The sequence below is a fragment of the Chelonoidis abingdonii genome, chromosome 24 (assembly GCF_003597395.2).
Source record: "Chelonoidis abingdonii isolate Lonesome George chromosome 24, CheloAbing_2.0, whole genome shotgun sequence".
Taxonomy (NCBI): domain Eukaryota; kingdom Metazoa; phylum Chordata; order Testudines; family Testudinidae; genus Chelonoidis; species Chelonoidis abingdonii.
Genome location: NC_133792.1, coordinates 13,868,699 through 13,885,501, shown reverse-complemented (window position 1 = coordinate 13,885,501; position 16,803 = coordinate 13,868,699). Strand labels below are relative to the sequence as shown.

Here is a 16,803-nt window from a genome sequence, read left to right as displayed (position 1 = left end):
CGGTACTGGGTGAGATCATCTGCTAATGTGCTAGTGCCTTTACAGACAATAAGAAATAAGTGGCACAACCTCAGGAAAAGCCATTGGTTCTAGAAATTAGAGAGCTTTCCAGAGTGAATACCTTGTAACTAAATGCATGTTCCAGAAACTTTGCTATGCTTATTACGCGGCCAAAGGTATCTGAAGGGCTGTGATATGCAAGTGAATCTGTTTGCAACATTCCCTTCCCTAATATTGGTCATGTGACCTAAAGGGTTGCTTCCCTTATCCATAGTATTAACAACTTGATCTCCAATCTGACTCTATTGGGCAATTACCAGACTTCTGAATTGAAGAGAGGACCGGTAACTGGTTCAAGCCATGTCTCAATTCTCTTTTGGCTCCACTGAACTGTAACTTTCCTTCAGCCTTTGCTCTTCTCTTCACCTCCATAGTTATCTGGTCATGTGTTGCTTTCGTGTTGCTCAGGGGCTTGGGAGCCAATTAACAGATGGGGCAAACACACAGACAAACTGGCTCAAGTTCCCCTCCATAAGGCTTAGTGCTGGCAGCAAAGTCTAAGTAAATCTGCTCTATCTCTGGAGCAGAGATGTCCATATGCTGGAAATGAGCTATGGCTCCCTGGAGCAGTAGCAGATTACAGGTGGTGTCTAAAGATCCTCTTTAGGGATGGCGTTTAAAGATGCAGTGAGTCCTATTCGCAATCTGTTCTGATAGCTCAAATTTTATTAGTCTCTCTCTTTGCAGCCTGTGCCCCCATCCCTTCACCTTGTGCTTTGGGTAATGTCGTCTCCTTAGTGCTGGGTTTAGACACTCCCGACCTCCTGTATTTTTAGTGTAAAAAAAAAAAAGAGGCAAGCAGGCCACTGTGGCACTGCCTTCCACATAACAAATAGCTGAACTGAGTATCGTGTACCTTATATTGCTAATGGAGTCTCCTTTAGTGCAAGCCTGCCCTTTTGGAGCAGGAAGATCTAATTTCAAGCTCTGCCTCAAACTTCTTTGAGAGAGGAGAGCGGCTGGGAACCAGTGAGTTTCCCCATATTACGTTTTTAAGCTGAATGGTTACCTGATAGGGCAGAGAGGAAGTGTGGAGACTTACCAGGGTAGCTACTGGAGCTGGCAGCTCTAGCAGGGCGTGACCTGGCAGGATGCAGTAAATGTGGAGCAGTAGCTGCAGACAGCACTATTGTGTTTGAGCAGTAAGTAGTTGGAAGGTGAAACGTATAAGGATATGATAAAATGGCTGTGGATATCAGACTTCTGGCTTAAAGATGTCCCAATCAACTTGGCACAGTCTGAATGTGGCCACCTCACATGACTCCAGGAGCAGAAGCTTTACAGAATGTTCATTTTCACATTTACAATTGAAAACCTCTTCACAACCATGAGGGGTAGAAAGCTTCAAATTGTAAACCCTAAAGAACGCTCAAACTATGAAGGAAGCCATGCACAGTCCTTCTAAAAAGCCTTTTTTGGAGGGGAAGGGGGTTAACTGACTCAAACTCAGCATGTTTAAGGCTACAGAACAGCAAATGCCAGTCAGAAGGCCTGACAGGTTAATGTCAAAACACACAATAACATATCTTTCTGCCTCTCAAAGCCAACAGAGAACCCAAGCCTGCTGGAGGGACCCAACTGCTGCTTAGGCGGCAGACTCAGAAATCAAACACTGACTTTCCCTTCTAACTTTCAACTTTGTCACAGCTCAGTGAGCTTTATTGCCCTCTAAATCAATAGCTTGCTCCATAGCACATCCTGTTGCAGCCAGAGCCATTGTAATTGTACCCCTAGCTAGCCAGCATTGCCCTGATCAGACCCCAATCAGCTTGTTTTATCTGCTCTGGTGCTTCTTAATTTGATGATGCTCTGTTTTTGTGCATCCATGAAATACGCCCAGGGTTGTAATAATCTGTCCCGTAACACCCTTACTAAAGAGTGTGGGTTGCATCACATGCTCCTGGGCAGGCCTGACACTAAAGACTGCAGTGGAGTAAGTGCATCAGCAGGCAGATAACATCAGAGCTGTAGGAAGAGCCAATGGGTAGAGAGGCTTCAAACAAAGGGTGGACTGTTAGCATAGCAGTGACTGAATGTCTTGCCCCCTCCTTGGCTAGGATTGGCTTGACTGTCAGCAAGCAGTGAGCCATAACCACCTGGTCTGGGTGCCTGCTAGCACAGCTGATCCACAATGCACACACTTGAACAATGTACTGTGTGAGAGCATCCTAACCTAAATGTGCTGGGTGACTAGGGTCAGGCCAAGGCGTAGTGTTAACCTGATGCCTACTGAAGCTAATGCCTCTCCCATCTGGGCTCTGGCAACTTGCAGGGAAGACCCTACTCAAAGTTGGAGAAACCCAAAAGCGCCTGGGGGGAGCCGAACGTGATTTTATGCACTCTGCCTCCATCAACTTCCTGAATCCTCTGCGCAACTTCCTGGAAGGAGACTGGCGAACTATTACTGTGAGTAAGAGGAAGGGGTGAGCTGACTGAGATCCATGGCGGGGAGAGAACCAACGTCCGTCCACCTGTGACTCTCTCTATTGATTCTTCTTGCCTCCCAAGAAACTGGGGAGAGGTGAAAACAAGGCAGAGGAATCCCCCACCCCCTCCAACTCCTCTAACAACCCTGTCAGGACAGGGGAATAAACTATAAACTCTAGGGTTCTAATTCCAGTTCTCCCACTGGCTTTCCTCATTTGTGTGAGGAGAGGAATGGGGCTACTTGTCTCTCCCTTGCAGGGGTGATAGGACAATAAATTAACCCTTTATAGGCAGGCTTGCCAGACCAGAAGCTGCTTCTCACTTTCTAGAAGGTTGGCCCTTTATCCTTATCCAGTGCTCCTTCCAATGGTGCCAGTGCATCTACTGTTACCCCCTTCCCTGCCACCAAACAAATCAGCTTGATTCCTAGGTGGCTTCTATCACGTAGGGAGGAAAAATTTCTAAGCACCTGGTTCTTATTTGTCCCCCTTCTCCTTTTCTAGAAAGAGAGAAGAATCCTGGAGAACCGCCGTCTGGATCTGGATGCCTGCAAGGCCAGATTGAAGAAAGCCAAGGCTGCTGAGGCAAAAGCATCGGTAATTTCTCTCATAATTCCTTTCCTCCTTTCTGCACACCAGGGCTTGGGTCGCATGTGAGAGGAGTGCCAAGTGCTCTCGTGACCCAGAGTCAGTCTGTACGGCCTGCATTGCCATCAGTGCTGCATTTGGTAGGGGTAGGGGTGACTTCTCCACAAGTGAGGCAAGGGAACAACTCCGCATGGTGTGAGAGGCACTGGCTTACAGTGCCTGTTGCCCGCAGGGGAGACATGCTTGTTCATGGGCACAGCCTTGCGGGGGAGCTTTGGAAGTGGTGCAAGTCTAACCTGGTCCTTGAGAAACCCTGCTTTCTGGTTAGCTGACAAGGTTCCCAGCTGTTCTGAGGGATTGCAGCTAAGCACCCCGGTCTCATCTTGGTGAAACTTGTGCCAGTCACCAGAGACATTGTCCTGTCAGAAGTCTTGTAAAACTCGAATCAGAAAATAGGGACACCAAGCTGAATCTGGGGCTTCTCTCCTAGAAAAGCCACTGAAAGGGCTGGGGAGGTGGGGGTTAACTGTACATTTCACTAGGAGCCTGCAGGACTCTTGGAATCTCAAATGAGGGCTCAAAACTAAGAGCAGTGTTTCACCTGAAGTTCTAGCCTACCCTGGGCTCTGCCAATAAGGAGCACGCGGTCAGTCAGAAAAGTGACTCTACTTGAGCCTCTTGATAGCTGCTCCCTTGGCTTCCCAAGTCATGTCTGCTTAGCTTGCCGATGAGACTGCTGACAGCCTGTGTCTTGGCACTGCCAGTCTAGCTGCAAAAAATGCAAGCTGGCTGCTCCATTCTGGCTTGGGAATTAGCTGGTAAATTTTCTCAATTCAAGAATCTCTAGTTACAGAAACAAAGGGCAGGGCTTGACAGATGCCAGGTCCAGTCACTGGAGTGGGGGGAGCCTTGTTCTGTCTCCCCAAGTCCATGGAAGCAATTGGAGAGGGACTCCAACAGTTGTTCCTCTGACTGGATGCCTGTGCCTGCGCCTGCACCTGGGTCACACGATGGCTAAAACCAGTGGTGAGCTGGAGCCAGTTCGCACTGGTTCACAAGAACCAGTTAAAGGGGCTGGCAGGTGGGCAAACTCCTGTCCATGGGCCACATGCAGCCCATGGGACTGTCCTGAGCTCCCAGCTGGGGAGGCTCCCCAGCCCCTCCCCCACTCCCCCTTGCAGAGCCCTAGTGCGCTGCTGGTGCCAGTGTTCTGGGCAGCTCTGCAGCTTTGAGTGGCACAAGGGGGAGGGGGGGGCTGTGAGCTTCAGCGGGCTGCGCAGCACCCATACGCGCTGCCCTGAGCAGCATAAGGGGGCTGGGAGGAGGGGTTGGATAATGGGCAGGGAGTGGTTGGAGGGGGCAGAGGTTCTGGGGGGGGCTGCAGTCAGGGGACAAGGAGTGTGGGGGGGTTGATGGGTTGCGGGTCCTCAGGTGGGCAGTCAGTGGCAGGATGTAGGTTGGGGGTGGGACAGACAGGCATGTAGGGCTTGTATTCACCAGGTAGTTCCCTACCGGGTCTTCGGTGGCACTTCAACAGCGGGTCCTTCACTTGCTCCTGCTACCAAAATGCTGCCGAAAACCAGAGAGAGTTAAGACCCTCCCCCCCACACACACACACCCCTGCTGCCGAAGTGCCACTGAGGACCCGGTAGGGAACTGGTTATTAGGATTTTGGGAGCTCATCGCTGGCTAAAACACCAGGGTGCTGACTACACCAATGCTGCTCACTACTACTCGGGCTGCTCTAGCGCTGTCTTGGGGAAATGCAGCTGTGAAGATGCTCCTCAGAATTCAGCAGGTCTGCAGTAGAGCCAATGTAAAAGTGAACACATGGATATGCCCCCCACGCACAACTTCAAGCCTTCAGTCTTACAGTGAGGCTCCAACCTCTACTCAGTGAACTAATGGCCACAGTCAGAACAAGCTGGAATCCTTGTCACTGAGTCTGGCTCTTTCCTGATACAAAATACCAGGACTGGTGTCCTGGCCTGACCTGTCCTGCCAGCCATCATGTGGCTAGGTTCCATTTGGCTTCTCCACATGTCCCAAATGACTTATGTCCCAGGGACTCTTCCTTTCCTCTTTCCAGCATTGGTTCCTGTTGTGTGGCTGCCTCTGAGGAGCATAGGTAGTTATGGTAACATCAAAGGCCTTCAGTCAACAGGCCTGTCCCAGTTCTAACACCTGCAAACACACATGCTCTGTATTCCCCCTGGGTAAGGTGGTTTTGAACACAGCCTCAGGAGAAGCCAGCTCCCCCTTGCTCTGCAGATTGTCTAGGGAAGTCTATGGTTCCACCCAATATGGAATAGCTGAGGTTGCATGAAAACTTCTCTTCCATATCCCCACTTCCATTTAAGGTGACTCTTGTTCTCCCCAGATATACAACTTTCAGAAACGCCAATTTCCCCATGTGTAGACATGCATGGGGTGGGATGGGGGCATGATCTTGGTTTCAAGGAAGTAAATGGTGAATACTGGTCTGGGTCCAAGTTCAGATAGCAGTGTGGTGGAAAGTCTGTGCCACTTCCCCATCCTCCTACTCACACCCCATCCAGCTGATGCTGTCCTGGAAATGGTACATGATTACTACAGTCAGAAAATGTTAACCCCTTCTCTCTTCCTGCCTCGCTGTCTTGGAGCAGAGTTAGACCTTCCTTCCTCTCCTCTTCAGTTGCATAGGCAGCACAAGTTCTGGACAATGACTCAGTAGCTCAGTGCCCTAAAAGGCTTTGTCCAGGGCTCTGCTGGTGTGTAGCAGTCATCCAACCTCTGGTTGGGGTACTTTTGGTCAGGCATCTGGCCCTTAAGTCTACAGCTACAACAAACCATGTGATGGGAGATCATAAACCTTGTTGCTGGGGTATTGAACTTGATTCCCAAGTACCCTCAACTCTAGAAATGCAGATGCCCATGCATAACCTTCCTTCCTGGAAATGTAACTAGTCATCTAATGTAGATGAGCAATCCTGACCCAGATGACCACCTTGGATACCAGCATAGTTAAGAATCCTCTTATCCAGCCCAGTTTGAGTCCAGGTAATCAGTCTCCATAGAGCTATGGGGAGGGTTCTGTGCTTTTTTATTGTGCTTGCAAGGCCTTTGTAACAGGTGGGCAGAAAGTGCCAACATGGGACATGTCGGCTCTGGATTCTAGTCAGGTTTTAAATGATGTTAACTAGCAATTGGTTCTAGTACAGTCATGTTGGTTAATGTGTTTAAAACCTGACCTGAAGTCTGCTGTTGGAAACAACCCCCTCCATTAGTGTCCTGCCTCTCCTGGGTAACTCCTCTCCGTTCAACTTTGTGATCATATCCCCCTCTGGATAGCGCAGATCTTGTGCCTTTCCACTCCTTGTGCCCTTTGGCTTTTGTTTCTCTTGGGGCTGAACCTCTGAGGCTGGTATCCCCAAATCCGTGAGTTGCTGTTCTCTCATGGGTTGGCTTGTGTTCCCTTTAACCTTCGTGGGGTTCTTGCTTTGTCTTTGATGTTGATGGTGTTTTTGTTCACTAACCTTTTGTTTTTTTCTGTTAATTTTTGCTCAGTGTGAGGGAGATGTGAGTATTGACTGTGTTAATAGTGCTGAGACTTCTTTCCTTAGTGCCTCTCATTGTCCCTCTCCCATTTAAAAAAAAAGTCAGGCAGCAACCTCAGAGCACATTCCACATGCAGTCTGGGCTTGTGGCTGCCTGACACAAGGGTGCCCAAAAAACAATGGAAGCCTCCTGGTTGCCTACAGCCCCTCTCCAGGAGTGTGCAATCAGTTTCCATTAAAGCCTCTTGCAAGCAGTGCTCAAAGGAGGCTGGATCCCATGTACGAGCATGACTGACTCTTACCTCTGGCTCCATGTCAGGTGTGGGGTTGGAGAACAAGTCTCTCTCCTTGAGGGCGGAAAAAAGGATGTGAAAGTTAGACAATGATGGGCAGTGGTTGAACTTGGTGTGCAGTGCTGTACTGTCCCTTCTTAAGTTCCAGGGCTCTACCCTCTTGTTTTTCCCACAGCACAACATTGGGATTTGGGGGTGGGGAGAGGATGTGTATTCATCCAGTCTTCATGTTTCCTTTTGATCACTGCTTGCAAATGAAACATGCCAATGTGCAGAGGCGTGATAGCTGCTTGCCTCCTCCATACCATGTGCTACAAGACCAATTCTGGGAGTCCAAGGAAGCCATCCTGAAGACAAAGGGATGGCCATGGATGAGGAGATCTTTTCAACTTATTTTACCCAGAAAATTGAGGCATAACAATCTTGGTCTTCTGGAGAGCTTCTACCTTCCACATCTCCACAGTGGGAGCATGGATTTGATCAGCTGGGCCCTGCTCAGGAACACCTCATCAGCTAATGCATTTCTTTTGTTTTTAACTCCTCCCCCTACCCCCTTCAGCTTAGGTTATTCTCCTCTCATGCTCATAAAACCCATGAGGTAAAGTCTTTTATTGATGAGAGGCTGGCTGCATTCTCTTGTGTATGGAATTGGGCCTGTGTGTCTGCTTGGTGGTGCTGCAAATTGGGCCAATTCGTTTAAGTTGAGCTGGGTGTGCTGTAAAAATTAGCCTGGGTGAGATGTACTTGGCCTAGAGGATTATAGAGATCTGGCTGGGGTTAGAAACGCTGGATCATATGACTGTCGCACAGCAGCTCACTGCATGATCAAAACTTGCTGGGCCATATTCTGATCTGTTATGCTTGTGCAAATCAGAAATTGAAGGGCTTACATTAGAGTAACTGACATCACACTCAATCCATTTGAGCCAACTGCCCTTGTTAAAACTGAAGGCCATAGCATAGTCTTGATTTGTTGTGCCTTCCACCCCAATCTAAACGACAGCTGCTATGATGCTGAAGTGGCTGACAAGAACATGGTATCTATGGCATGGGATGGGATGAATCTCACTTCACCCCATCATAAAATGGTCTTTTTAGCCATGTTCCACATTCCTGTAAGGGAAGAATCTGCAGTTTACCCTTCCTGTCCTACTGCCTCAGTAGCAGGGGTCCAGCTATGACGAAAGATGGTTTGGTTATTCTCCTCCCCAACTTCCGTGAAATACAAGTAGAGAGTGCAAAAACTACTGAATAGAGTCCTCTGCCAGTAAGGCAATGGGCCAGATATGCTCCTGTGCACAACGAAGGTGGGATTCTTAAGCGATTTTGATGTGGGGGGGAGGGGGGGGAAGACTTGTATCACCTTCCTTTCCACTAAAAGCATGGATCTCAGGGTGCCAGTACCAGAGATGAGAGGTTTGGTGCCTCTGGCAGAAACAGACCCTGGAGGGAATGGAGCTGATAGATGAGACCATGTCTCCACATGGTGCATGCTAACAGCATCTTGGGTAGAGTAAGTGCACTTCCTCATGAACATAATGCAGGATGCTAGGGCAGACTCTGCCCAGTTATGAGTTTCTTCATACCCCCATAATGTGGCTGAATTAGCTGCATATTTATCCTTTGTAACCTGTGAGATCCATAGGTTGCAGGTGAGAAGGAACCTCAGAGTCAGTACAAGAGATGCTAAGGCCCTGTCTGCACTGGGCTTGGAAATGTGTTTTGAGTCTTCACTCTGGGTCCAGCTAAAACAGATTAAAATCCTCCCACATTAGTCAGCCATACCAGGAACAAATGGCCTTCGTGTCTAGGGCTAGGCTCAAACCACTTCAGAATGTTTCACTCAGATTCTGGTTTGGCTTATTGGTGTAAATGGATCTGAGCTGCTCACCTAGGTGACAGATGAGCCTAGTGTACGCAAGACCCTCGGTTCGCCTGGAAGTTTCATGATCTGTTCCTTGCAGCACTCCATACTTATCAGGCTACCTTAAACCCTCCGCCCTCTAGGAGACCTCAAGTGTCTGCCACTATTCTAGGAGCTAATGTTGGGCACTGCCAGCCCTTTTCGCCATTCATTGGGAGGACTGACTTCCATTGACTCTTCTGCATGACTTGTACATGAAACTCTATTCCCCCCCTCCCTAGGCTGTGCCTGACTTTCAGGAGACTAGACCTCGTAATTACATTCTCTCCGCCAGCGCATCAGCGGTAAGATTACCATCTTCTAGACATCTACGTTCTAACCTCTGTCTCAACCTGATTTCAACTCAGACCCAGCATTATGCTGTTTTCAACATTTTAATGTGAAATGGGCTGCCCAGGATTCCTTCGTTCCTACCTGACTGTTGCCCTTAATGGTGGGAGCAGAGATGCGCTGCAGATAAACCTTGATGGCAAAGGCAGAGAGTTGTGGGTGGAGCTGGTGTCAGCTTAGTATTTACTGGCCCTCTTTGTCCTTTTCCCAACCCAAACTGGGAATCCTCTGCCAGTGTTTTGGTTGCTCTTCCAGGAACTGGAGAGAGGGAGGAATATAGTCCTTTGTGAGCTGGCTTCCTCCATCCATGTGGGGCTAATGCAGGGTTGCTGCCCTGGTGGAGTAGAGTGTATGTGGCTCCCTGACCAGAGCAGGACTGCCACCAGCATACTGAAGTTCAGGAGGCTTCTAGTTTAAATTACTCAAGCAAGGGATAATCATACAATCCCACTCCTAATGCTTGTTTGCTACCTGTGGCATGAGTGGTGTCAGGCCAACAGTACAAGGCCTTTGTCTTTGTTAGAAGTCAAAGAGAGATGGCCTCAACTCTCCTACTGATTTGGTTTCCCCTGCATCAGGAGTCCCTGGCTGGTGGGAGATCTTAATGGCTAGATGACAACATTGAGTTGTGCTGGGGGTGGATGAGTCGCCCCCTGCCTCTCTAGCATGTTGCATCAAGTGTGGCTCAACCATCAGTGTCCAGTGCTTTGCTCAAGGCTCCCCATTGCACGATATCCAATCTCTTGTTAAAATGTTGAAAACTTGGTGACTGTCTCACTTTCTGAACCACTTGTGAAACAACACTGATGCTCCTGTCAGGCTGTGTGACCTGGGACTGGGAGGCTGGAAGATGAGTTGTCCCCACCAAATGGGGAAGCCCAATGCATAAGCAAATGAAAGCCACATGGGAGTGATTTTTAGCTGCAGGTAACTCAGCATATCTAATATGCAACACTCAAACTGGGGAGAAGTGCCTGTACTGGAACATCAGTGTTGGTTCCACAGGGAATCTGCCCTGACCCTTTTAGGTCATGATGCTGGTGCAACATTGTTTTCAATAGGCCAAATTATTCAGTAACTATCTTGCTAAAAACCTGGAGGAGACTGAGCGAGCAATTGCTGCAGATCTCTCCTTTCTCCTATAGAGTGGCACTTCCAATCCAAGGGAACCAGAGCTGTGAATGATGAGGGGTGTGAGACTTTAATGGCAATGGAGGTATTGGGATAGCTAGTTTGGGTACTGGAGAGCAGAGGGGGAAAACAGGACTAACTCCTTACTAGCATTTGGGCATCTGATAAGACCAAAATACTGGAGCATGCCCTGCATTTCTGCAGACCAGAGACTCCAGAAGCCAAGACTCTGGATAACTTGTGACTTCCAGTGTCTTATGGATTTCCATGTCTTGCAGCCACAGACTAGAAGACTAACTGCAGACTGGACTTGCAATACCTAATCATGGCATTGGCCCATAGAATAGTTTCCCCACCTCAAAGCTCAGGTCAGACTCCTCTGCTGTAACTCCATTGACTCACCCACAACATACTCAGCACTGCATAGAACTAGCTCTGCAATGAGCAGCTCAATCTCTTTTTTAAAGGCCAACTCAGACTGTAGGGTGCCCTGGGAACTGAGGAAGTAATAGGAGGTTTGGTGGCAAACTCTGTACTATGTCAAATCCAAACTTCTCCTTCTACAGGATTTTTCTTTGGGATTTGCCCATTAATAGTGGAACTGCACAAGGCCCTTGCCCATAACCACTCCTAGCCCAGTGAATGAGTTGGTTGGCAAGTGTCTCTATTCCATGAAGTGCTTGTAGCAGTGATAGGGCTCTGGCTGCTTGTTCTGTGTGTTCGCAAGTGCTTGTGGCATTTTTTTCTGCAACTAGTAGCCTCAGCTGGCAGCAACAAGAAGGTGGATGGAGAGGAAGTGCCACCTTGGCATCTCCCTGCACTGAGCAGGGATACTGGTGGTACCTCTAGGAAGGCTTAGTCCACCCTGGCTAGCTGGAGAGATGCTAATTGAGCTTCTCTGCCCAGTGCAGACAGAGCCACCTCAGTAACTGTGGAGGTTTCTCTTGCCAGCTTGGAATCCCAGCATCCATCCCAAAGGGCCTGGCATCCCAGTGGGGAAGGAACTCTTCACACTGTCGCTCTGCTTCTCTTCTAGGCTGAACTCCCATGTGCCTCTGCTGTTTGTGACCTGATGTTAACCCTTTCACTCCTGCAGTTGTAGCTGCTAATCTTGCTTTTGTTTCTCCCTCCTCTTCTCTGGAGGGAGGGATTGTTGGCTCCAGAAGGTAACAGGCTTGGTTTTTGTGCATGAGCGAGTGAGCAAATGGGTCAGCATGTTCCCAGCTTTTCATGACTCTAAACTGCAGACACTCTGGGCAAGCCAGGTGCAACTTGGACAGAGCTGGACTTGTACTTCAAAAGTCTCTCTATTTGTGGGAGAGAAGAGGCATACAATGGTCCTGGATGACCTCATCCTACTTGATCCTCTGGGGAAAAAAAAATGATGTGCCTAGGGAAAATTCTTAACTTAGGCCATCCTGCCCCTAGTCTCTCAGCTGTGTCCTGAGCTGAAGTGTAGGAGCTAAGGAGCAGCCCTCCTCCCTTGCTCTGACTGCAAAAGCATCTGCAGTCAGATGGATCAGGTCTCCCTTCTTGGAGGATGTTGGTTTGGCCACTCTCCATGCTCTGTACTCCTAGGACAGGCTCCAAGGAAAACCTATTGCATAGCCCTAAGGAGGGGTCCTCGGGCTCCAGCTAGGCTTCTGAGAACATCAGTTGGAGTCTTCTGCTGAAACATCTGAGCTGTCTTTGAGGGGGAGGGAGTAGGGAGGCAAGGTAGCACTGCATTCGGCCTTTCCCAGTCTCCTCAGCCCTGTGCCACTCATTGCCCATGATGGTGCTGGGGGGAACTGATGCCTAGCTGAGGTGTTTTAATGCATGACTGCCTACAGCCACACATCTGCTTGGAGCGCTCTATGCTCTAGAGAAGTGCAGGGTACTAACTGGATAACTACCAAGTGCAGCCAGTTGGGCTCCTGAAAACCTTGAGCAAATGGCAGATTCTATCTGGTAAAGGGCAGTGGTACACTTTGATAACGCATGGGGATGGGAAGGTCTGACCTATTCTACTAATAAGAGTAGCATGAATCTGAGAGGCTTATCATTGCCTCGGCTGAGCAAGTAGCTGTTTCTAGCTGGACAGACCTCAGGAGAATGAGCATATTAACCCATGAATGCCTGCTTGGAATAACACTTCCACGGGGTTAAAGAGATGGAGATCCCACTACCTAATGGTGCTTGTGGAAACATGAGGCAAAGATGTGCATGTGTGCTCCATAAAGTTAAACAAATGTCATAGGCCCTGTACTGATGTATATGTGCTAGACTGGGATTTCCGTCTACAGCCTTTTGATAGAAGCCGTTGGAAGAGCATTTACTCACTTCCCTGTGTTGCTTTGTCTGTAGGAAGTCCATGCATGGACTCTTGCCCAGCCCCCATTGTCTTCTATGGCTGCTGGGGTTGGGATGAGAGTATATGTCTGGATTGGGATTGTTTGTTTTTTTCCCAAGTGTAGGGTGTTAGGGTCTCTGGACCCAGCTTAGTAGCGGAGTGTACAAAGGTTACAAAGACAATATTAGACAAGTAGCAAGAGTCTCCAGTGCAGTCCTGGGGGAAGCTCTCCAGGGCTGGTTTAGGCAGCACAAAGCTGGATTAAAGATGAACACTGGTGACTAGTGCACTAAATACATAGCTAGACAGAGTTAGAAGGGAGGGAGAGCCCAGTACTTAAAGCAATGGACAAACCTGTGTGCTGAGACTGGAGTGCTAGAACAGGGCACTGGAGCCCTATGGAGCTGTCAGATTTCTGGAGTCTCACTGTCCACAAACGGCTCTGGCTTTCAATGCAGGGTATTGTGGTGAGATGGCTAGTGTGTGTGTACCACTGCCTTCTGCTGGATAGATTCAAAACTGCTATCTTTTTATCATAGGCCCTCTACTGGTGGAGATGCCACTCTAGCCCTAGCCCAAGTCCTCTTGTAAAAGGGTCTTTACTCCTGCATCAGGAGCATATGGGACTTTCTGGCCAGGAAGTTCTAAGTGGTGATGACGACATGCAGTGTAGCTACAAAAGTAACTTACAAATTCCTCTATCAAGGTAACACAATCGGTCAAGCTTAAGGCAGTGCCAGGAGGAGTGTGCTGCATCCTAACAGGGCCAGCTGCTGCCTCGTGGCCAGAGGTCACTCTACAGTGCCTGGCTGCCAATTTCTCCCCTCATTAGGGCTTCTGAACTCAGTCCATGGATAATGACAACATTCCCCTCCTGGGGTCCCATTTGAGTCCTTTCACACTGGTTTTCCATGCCCCAGTTCAGTCACTCTCCTGGGTAGGAAGTCTCCAGAGATGGGTCCCAGTTCAGTATCTCAGCCTTTACCAGGCTGGAGCTCAGCCCCCTGGCTTCTAGGCCACTAAACCCTTCTCTGTTTGCTGCCATTCTTGTCTCAGCTCCTTTGGTATCTTCCCCCACCCCCATTAGTCAATAGTAATGTATGTGTGTGTGTGGCTGTGCTGAAGGGGACGCTCCTGACCATGGGAAAGACAAGGCCAAGGACCCTCTGGGGTGGATCAATATGTTTTTCTGCCTGTTCTCTTCCTTCTCCTGTTGCTGTGTTTTTTTGTTTTGTTTTTGTGTTGACTGTTATGTTTCATACCTCCAAGCCAGATCCCAGAGAGCAGCTGACTGTGCCGCCCTACCCCAGAAGTTAGTGGGGAGGATGGGAGATGACTCCTTCTAGGAGCAGATGAGCCTCTTCCTCTTAGAGGCAGAGCTGCAAGCTCCAACGGGCCTGGGAAGGGGAGCTGGGGTTCAGTGTTGCCTTCCTCTGAAGGACAAGCTTGGCCACAAGCACCCATGGGATGCTTTGAACTAGCCGGAGCCTCAGAGCAGCCTGGATTCCATGTAGCTTTTCCTGTTCTCCTGAGCTATAGATCAGTGGGTGAGGGACTCCTTTAACCTGTCACAACCACTCACTTGGCTGCACATGCCCCCCCTCGCCCAGGCCACGGTGAACTGTCTGCACTAGCCCTGTCTTATTGCAGACTTGGCTCAGTTTTACACCTGTGCCCCCCACCAGCATTCTGGAAGAGGCTGTCCTTCAACTCTGGCCCACCTTAGCTTGAGGGGTGCAGATCATTGCATTGTTGAGCTATTCTGACCTTGCTGTTCAGAGATCTTCACTCTATCCATCCCTCCACTTCTGCCCATCCTAGCTCTTGCATTATGTTCTGGCCAGGGCTTATTTCATACTTGTATTGTAGAAGCCCATTCCCTGCATAGGAGCCCTATTATGCTAGGTGCTGTACCCTCAACAACTAAGAGGATTCCTCCCTCAGGGTCACACTGAGGGCTTGGCGACATGAGTCATTCTGGAATAGCTATTCTTAAACTGTTCTGGTTTAACATTCTGAGATTCTCTGCAATAAGAGCATCCACACAAGAAATTAATCCAGAATAAGGTAGGGTATGAAGTCAAAAGACCTTGAGTCCTGACAATCATCCACATGTAGACATCTCCTGAGTTTGAGGATATGGGTGCAGGGAGGTAGGGAGGAGTGCAAAACGGGCTCCTTGAGGAAGGTGTCCTGTCTGGGCCAGAAGGCTGCCTGCTGCTGCTGGGTGAAGGGCTGGCTTGTTCCTGGAGTTAGCCTGCTGCATCTGTGGAGTATCCCCACCAATTGCTGTTATTGCCGAGTGCCTCTTGAAGTCTCCAACACTGATCTCCTTTCCTGTTGCTCTGTGACCCCACCAGCTCTGGAGCGACGAGGTGGAAAAAGTAAGTACGCAGATGAAAAGGTGCTGGAAATGTTAATGAGCGGGATGGGAGGCAGAACATGCATACTGCAGACTTCTTCGTCCAGATGTGGAGCAGGTGCTTGATCAAGGGTGTCAATGCTCTTTGCAGGCTGAAAGCAGAGATGTTAGCTCTGTCCCCTGGTGCAGCCCACTGGGGTTAAGGAGTGAGGTGATGAACAGGAGAACTGTAACTAGCTAACTCTAATGCTAGTGGGACTAGCAAGGAAGCAATTTGATCACATCTGCGTATCTCCAGGACCTGCCCATTTGTCTTGCCTAATAAGGAAGGGCTCAGCATCTGAAAAAATTAGGCTTCCTGTGTATAATACAAGGCTGTCTTAGGAGCTCCCTGTGCTGCAATGCTAGCAACAGAGCCAATGCACTGTAATGCTATTTGCAGCACAAACACCTCCTACATTAATGGTGCATGTATATTAAGAGCTGTCTCTATTTGTCCTGCAGGAGTTCAGTCTAGACTCAGCTCCTAGTCAGACCCAAGTCACCGAGAGGAAGGAATTCCCACTAACACCCTAGGTGGTCCTTACAAGAAGTTGTGTAGTGCAGAAAAGTGAGAGGGGAAATGCTCTCTGGCTCAGAGTAAAGGTGGTTCTGTGTAGGAGACATGTCTCCATGTTGCCCATCTCTCCCTCAAGCCTGGACAAAAAAACAAAGTCGCTCCTTTGGAGTATTCAGCAGCTATAAAAAGGCAGAGGTGTGGCAGGAATGTGACTGCATATAATTGGGTATTGACCACCTGTATAGAACCTCAGACTAGTTGGGTTCTGAACAGAGATTAGATACCTGCCTAGCACATCAGCATGGCTACGACCATGTTCAAAATGGTGATACTTCATCTCTTGGCAATCTGCATCTTTAACCTGATCCCTGGTGAATGTGTCCAGATCCCCAAATTGCCATGGAGCCTGGCCTGCCATGATCATGTCCTCTAGAGAGCGGGCTGAAATGCATTGGTGGAATTGTGCAGGAGGAAGTGTTAATTCCTTTATATCAGACCTGGTACCAATCAAGGCCACTGGCCTCTTCCATTAGATGTATGTAATTCCTCATGTTTAGCACCAAAACATGAACTAGCTACTTTCCCCTGACTTAATGCTCCTCAGATCTCTAGACAAACATGGTGGGAGCCAGTTCAGGATGTTCCCAAGACATCCTCAGATCTTGGATGAGACAAGATGTGGTGTCTTGTCCCTTCAGGCCCCAGTTGCTGGCAGGCAGCAATTGCTGGGTGTGCAAGAGCAAACAATGTGGCTTGTGTGGCATGATGCTTCACCTTTGGCTGCCAATGAAATCCCTGACTCTGCCCAATGGGAATGGAGCCAGGGTTGCCCACCAGAATGCTCAGCTGTCTGTAGCCAACTGTTTCGCAAAGGTCTCACTGCAGGTGCATAATATGCCACTGCTGATTCTCCCTGAAATCTCTTCCCCTAAATCTTTGAGAGGATGCAAAAAACTGTTCAATCAGGTTGGCTTAAAATAGAGACCAATATTCAAAGGGGGTTTGTTGGAGTACTCTTATCCACACTGTGCTAGGGTAACATTGCATCCAAGGCAATGGGCCACAGCAATCTCATGCTTTAAAATCAAGCTTGATTTGCATGTATAAACACTGCACTTCTTTTGGAGGTGATAACCCATCCTAGGAAGTACTGAGTTCCAGCCTCAAGCTATTAAAAAACCTACTAAGGACTTGACTGTGTAGGGAAACTGACCAGAATAACTGTTCTGCAATGTCTCCCTGTGTGGACACTTACTCCAGGT

The 16,803-nt window shown here is 48.9% G+C and overlaps 1 protein-coding gene across 6 annotated transcripts in view; it reads left to right on the top strand.

Annotated features, from left to right (window-relative positions):
• The window catches only part of SH3GLB2 (SH3 domain containing GRB2 like, endophilin B2), a 43,195-nt gene that overhangs the window by 18,414 nt on the left and 7,978 nt on the right, over positions 1–16,803 (top strand). For 2 of the 6 annotated variants that reach the window (XM_032797837.2, XM_032797836.2), the window contains exons 4-7: positions 2,333–2,466; positions 2,991–3,083; positions 9,049–9,111; positions 14,981–15,004. In XM_032797837.2, coding sequence (XP_032653728.1) covers positions 2,333–2,466; positions 2,991–3,083; positions 9,049–9,111; positions 14,981–15,004 — 314 coding nt within the window. The remainder of the gene's footprint in view (positions 1–2,332; positions 2,467–2,990; positions 3,084–9,048; positions 9,112–14,980; positions 15,005–16,803) is intronic. The other 4 variants (XM_075060648.1, XM_032797838.2, XM_032797840.2 and 1 more) reach the window with 2 other exon arrangements.